Consider the following 6,000-nt stretch of genomic DNA (forward strand, 5'->3'; position numbering starts at 1 on the left):
AACAAATATACATGTTTTATGTAAGCAATGTGGGCACATAAGGAAGGTCAAGGTGGTAAATTGTGCACACTGTCCTCATAAATTTAGTTCTGTATTTTGACTTTGCTGCAACAAAAGTTGGAGGAAGTTGGTTGCTTTCCAATAGGGGAAAAAAAGAGGAAGAATGCAAAAGCTGGTCTCCATCCCAGGTTGAGCTCCTGTCTGTCCTGACAGGTATAAAACTGTATCTGTGATCCAAGAATAGATTATCTTGTTGCCCTCTTGCCAATAAATTAATGGGGAGGATAAAGTCGATTTTGAAGTTGTCCAAATCCAGTAAAGAATGTGTAACAGAAACAACAGCAACAATATCTTGCATCTGTATAGTATGTTTAATGTAAAATACTCATGCTCCTCCACAAAAGGAGGTTCCAGGACAGGTGACTAAAGGCTTAATCAAAGTGTTAGGTTTTTAATGAACGTCTTAAGGGAGTTGAGAGAGATTTAGAGGGAATCCCAGAGCTTAGCTGAAAGCATAGACTCCACTAGTGGAGCCATTAAAATGCAGGATGTGTAAAACACCAGAATTCTTGGAGCGCAGAGGTTACTGGAGAAAGGTAAAGATTTAAGGAGGAGTGAGGTCATGGAGGAATTTGAAAACAATTTTAGAATTGAGCTAATCTTAGACTGGAATAAATATGACAGAGCAGGAGGTAAGCCTCATGGACACAATGAGCTCAGTGAGGACATGAGGGAAGAAATACTCATGGGGAATGGAAGTTGAGGATTAAGGTCGAGTGGTGTCTCAAGGGGGTTGGTAAAGAACGTGAACAGCTGATCAGATGGGCTTTATCTTGGTGACAAAGTAGCCCATGAGCTCCTCGCATTTTTATGAAATGAGGATGGAGGAAGAGAATGATTCAAGCATCTGTGTCCAGTGGATAAGAGAAAGTCTGGTGTTATCTTTGCATTCCAGGATAATCTTGGGATGGTGGGCAATTTTGGCAGAAGAGATGGTGCTTTACGTGGTCCAGCTAGATTTGTAATGTATGGTAAATCAGTTGTCTGCCATAAATCTTCAAGTCTGCGAGTCAAAGCTTAAGTGAATGGAGATGAGAGCCATATGAGGATGCATGACCTAAGAGGCATTCCAGCCTACTTTCCTATTGCGATCTTAAATGATAAATGTAACCCAGTATTAAGGCATTATTATACTTGTCTTTAGAATTTGACTGCAAAGCCTGTGGATCGTGCCCCATATGTGGGTGATGTGGCGATGGTGCTTAATGCAGGAAAAGAAATTCCAGCTCACCCAGAAATCCAATCCCGCTCTGCGACACGCCACAGTGGAGTGAGGGATTTGCATGAATCCAGCTTCAGTTTATCAGGTAAAATCTAACTATATCTTAAGCAAATCTCTTTTTTTAACTATAGATAACATTTATTAAACTATTGTTGCCATGTATTTTTGAAATTCTTGGTTATCAAAATTTAATGTGTTGAGGAATTGGAAGTAATGACCAACTTCTACAGGGAAGTATCTGTAGATGTCATTGGTCATAAGAAATGGCGTTGGTGGAGGTCAGAAAGAAAGTTGTCCACCCACTTATTTTTAAATGGGACTCAAACATAAATTATTTTGCTATTTCCCATTGTCACAGCTTTAACAATATTCTTGGTTACTTGCCTTTTACTTGCAACAGTTCCGGAAATATGCATAATAATTATGCACCAGAAAACACCAAACTAAGATTTATGGATATTCATTGGTTCAAAGTTCCATGGATCTTTCTAATGTGTTGATCTGTTATAATTTGCTTCTACTTAAGAATATGGGCTACTCCTGAAGTTATGTTGGTTAAGCATAACTACATTTTTTTCTGAATTGAATATGTAGTAATCATAATATACTTTCTCAAACTGTATCACAAATCCATTTGTGGATTTATGTGGCCCTCTGGATAATAGGAAAAATAATGGGTAATTCTTTGATTTTACATAATATTGCCCTGGCTGTATGTGGTAATATTTTAACATTGTCAATGTTGATAGTCTTACTTTGTTGGGAAAGGTGGTTTCTTACATTGTTGTGCATTCTGTTCTTTGCAGGATCTCAAGTTGATGATCACCTGCCAAAGCGGCCTGTATCCAGAGTTCTGGCTCCACCTGGCGGCCACTCTAATGGCATCTGGTAAAAGAATAACAGTGTATCTCAGTACTGCCAACTCTCACCATCAAATGAAAACAGAATAAGAATGACTTAGACCCATGACACACTGGAATTTACTACATTGGCCTCAGCAACGCCATATCTTTATCAAATGAATGAACAGACAAGCCACCTTTTGGTTATTTTAAGACTTTTGTAAAATGTATGAGAATGTTACATCACCAAAACAAGATGTTGGTCATAGTGAAAGTAGACTATTATTAAAAAATGTAGATCCATTATTATAATTATAGTTCGGCTCTGCTGCTGCAAGTGCAGAATCTTCATAATTCTGCCACAATAAATTGTACACAAGTGAGTGAAATGTTTTGTAGTCTGTGCATGATGCGAACTGACTTCATACACCCCAAAAAAAATTTAACTGCTCACCTCAAAAAAAATTTACCACTTTAAAAGATAATCATAATAAATTTAAAAAATCACACACTTACTAATTTCTAACACTTGCACACAAATTGCACAATAATTTATTTCAACACACTCAGGTTGTTTATATACTTAGTGCTTCATGCTGCTGCCAGAACAAAATTATTCCTTTGTGTGTGAACTGATAACTGGTACATCCTATTGCTTTTACCTTATGCTGATTTTGGGAAGTTCCACTGTGCAAGATCTCAATAGTCCTGGAAAGGTTGTGAAAAATTGGAGCAAAACCAAATTAAATTCTTTAACAAGTTGAAGTTATTTATTACATAAGTGCATGCCATTTATGAGCTGTGCAGTTGTCACCACTTGGTTTACTTCGGATAAGTTGCCAAACCCTGGTGAGCCTTTGTGGAAATTGTGTTTGACCTTTTGAGCAATTTAGAATGGGATCACACAGCAGTTTCCTTTTTTCCAGAACTGGTCCTTTGAAGTTTTTTACATTTTGCTGTGTAAAGTTAAAGTATGGAGTAGTTGACATGAATAGTATAGCATTCAAAGGAAAGCTACAGAAGTGCATGAAGGAGAAAGGAATAGAAGGATCTGTTGATATGGTGAGATGGAGTAAGTGGAAGGAGATTCATGTCGAACATAAACACCAACATGGATCCATCGGACTTCGTGGCCTTGTTAATTGCCATAAAACTTGGTGTAACCAAAGTCCCTATATACATCAGTGAGGCAATCAAGTACATTGTGATGTTTTGTAACATACAAATTCCTGAGAAGGAATTGCATTGAGTGTTAGCCTTTGATCTTCCTGAGATGTAATTAATGTGCATGTGCTGATGTAGGAAGCATGCATATACAGTGATAGTGTCTTCTCATTTCAAAAGTCCAGCAATATGCAAGATTATGAATCTCATTTAACATGTATGTAGTGTCTTTTTAGAAATGCTGTTCAATTTGAAAATTGGCGATTTCAAGTAATGTGTAATATTTTTAGCTATTAAACATCTAAGAAAAATGGTGCCCCGTCATGTAACCTAAGCAAATTCCAGAAATAATTGTAAACAATTATGGTATTATGACCAACAGTAATTTATTACACTTGTATTTAATGTTGATTCCAAACCACCAGAAGTGTAGATTTTCTGAAGCGCACAAATTAATAAGATTAGTGTACTTTAAAGGAACCTGCTGAAATTTATTTAGAAGTACATTTTTATTTCTGTCAAAGCAGCAGATTTTATTATAATTTCAGCAATACTTCAATTAAAGGTAGCACCACATAAAACAAGACTTTACAGTTACTAAGCATTTGCAGTATTTAAAAAGCTTATATTTTGCATTCATTTTTGTCCCTGCTCAGCCCATCTCTCCAATTCCTTTTTCAGGATTGCATGCAGCTGATTTTTCATTTGATGAAAGTAAATAGGAGATGTACAACAAATGGTCCATCTAACTAGTATTCTAAGTTTGAAGTCGTCTAAAATATAAGTATTTGAAAATCTGATCTGTACATTACAGTATTTCAGGCACTTTCTGTATTTAGTTTGAATTAAATTATGCTCAGATTTTTCCATTTTTTTACATTTCATTTCAAGTTTTACCTGCCATTCGCTTGCCTATCCTATTGGATATTTCAGCAGTTTTCAGTGATTGGATAATGGGTAGAGAAAGCATAATAATAATTTCTAGTATTTAGTTTATCTAATTGATAGCACACACCATGATGAAGGAATCGCATAGTTTCGCTAGAAACTATGCATTTATCTCTTAATTCCTAGAGCATGCAGTGCCTACAACACTTCAAACTCACAATAGTTAACTATTATTTTTTGTATAATATAACAGATTTTCTGTTAAAAGCTGATCAGAGATCAACAGTACCAACTTTTCCTCTTGTGTCTTAAATACACTGGATTAGAATGTTTCCTGTCTCCAGGATGTGATGTAACCAGAATTTGAAGAAATCTCAGTGATGATATCTTTCATATTAATAAAAAAAATTGAATTCAAGTTATAGATTTTTAAACTAAGCTATTACTAGTGTAGAAAAACCCGCTTTGAATTTTTTTTTTTGTAAATGATAGTGTGCATTGCTGGAAGCAATATGAGGCTGGAAATTTTATTTTAAATCCATGCTAAAAAATACAAACATTGCAGCAAGTGAGCAATTTTTTATTGATGACATTTTTCCATGGGCTTTGTCAATAAGGGATTGTGACAAATGGGTGTTCAAAAAATTTCCACTGCTGCGTTGTTAGGGTTTTCAGTTGGCAAGTTGTTAAAATTTAGGTATTTATTCCCTCTAGTACACACTTACAATTTAATCGACAACAATATGCTCTTATTAATCCTTTTTTCTTGGGTATGATCTCCTTTCCCGAAATCCCATGTTATTTATTTTTCCCTACAGCAATATGATTTTTTCCAATCCCTATGAAGGATCCTATAAAACTCTGATTTGTCTTCTAGAATAGTTGCTCAGAAACATGACAATTGTTACAGTTGTGAACAAGAGTTCTTGTGTATTTTATGCATACATTAGGTTCAATGTCTGAGATCAAGTTTGGTAGCTAATATTGTCTTGGTATATTGTGGTGTTATGTGTTTTATAGGCACTCATAGTGAGGCCTGTGAGTGTATGTGTGTTATTTGTAATGGGCACTGTTAATTACCACAACATCAACATTGATTAAATTTGTCATTATCGAACATTTGCAAATAGTAACTTGGTCTTAAATTGAGACTGTTTAAACATGGAAAGATTTTAATTGTGGCATTGGAATGCTTTAGTCATTGTGCTAATGGTCATTGCTTTAGTGCATTGCTGATATATATGGACAAAGCATATAGACTGCACATCTATGTTGTGCCCACTCAAAGGAAGGAAATGTCATTTTATACAGGCCTCACTATAGTCTGTTACTGATCAGCAATTAATGTACAATGTGGGGGAAGAAGAGCAGAAGAACTTTCATCTGTTTATTTTAGTTCAAATTTAAATTAGGCCAGTGGTACTTTCCACTTGATTGTACAAAAGGAAAAAAATTTCAAACACCAGAAGTGCAAGATTTGTATTTTATCTTAATGCTGCGAATTGTCCATGGAATTGTACAGGACCAGAAAAGACTATTAATATCTACTTGGCTAGTCGCAATGTTCTGGAACTATCATTTTCCATGATATTGCCCCAGGTATTATCCAATTTTCTGTTGCATATTTCTCAAACTTTACTTCAGCATTTAGAGCTTGAAATTTTGAGCAAATTATTCATTGATTAAAACTGAAAAGAAACTTTAGTCTTTAAGTTTTTTTTCAAAAGCAACAAGAAAAGTATTTGTTCCCATATGACCCAATTTTTACTTGGGATGTGCTTGGTTTATGTTTTTTAGATAGCCATATTTTGCCACACATTTACT

General features: G+C 35.2%; 1 protein-coding gene across 1 annotated transcript in view; it reads left to right on the plus strand.

Moving 5' to 3' along the window:
* Positions 1–2,581, plus strand: part of dpysl5b (dihydropyrimidinase like 5b) — a 56,318-nt gene extending 53,737 nt beyond the window's left edge. Inside the window, exons 11-12 of the mRNA XM_078213736.1 lie at positions 1,205–1,367; positions 2,089–2,581. Of these exons, the coding sequence (XP_078069862.1) occupies positions 1,205–1,367; positions 2,089–2,174 (249 nt within the window). The 3' untranslated portion in view covers positions 2,175–2,581. The remainder of the gene's footprint in view (positions 1–1,204; positions 1,368–2,088) is intronic.
* Positions 2,582–6,000: the final 3,419 nt, after the last annotated feature.

This window comes from Mustelus asterias, chromosome 5, assembly GCF_964213995.1.
Source record: "Mustelus asterias chromosome 5, sMusAst1.hap1.1, whole genome shotgun sequence".
NCBI lineage: Eukaryota > Metazoa > Chordata > Chondrichthyes > Carcharhiniformes > Triakidae > Mustelus > Mustelus asterias.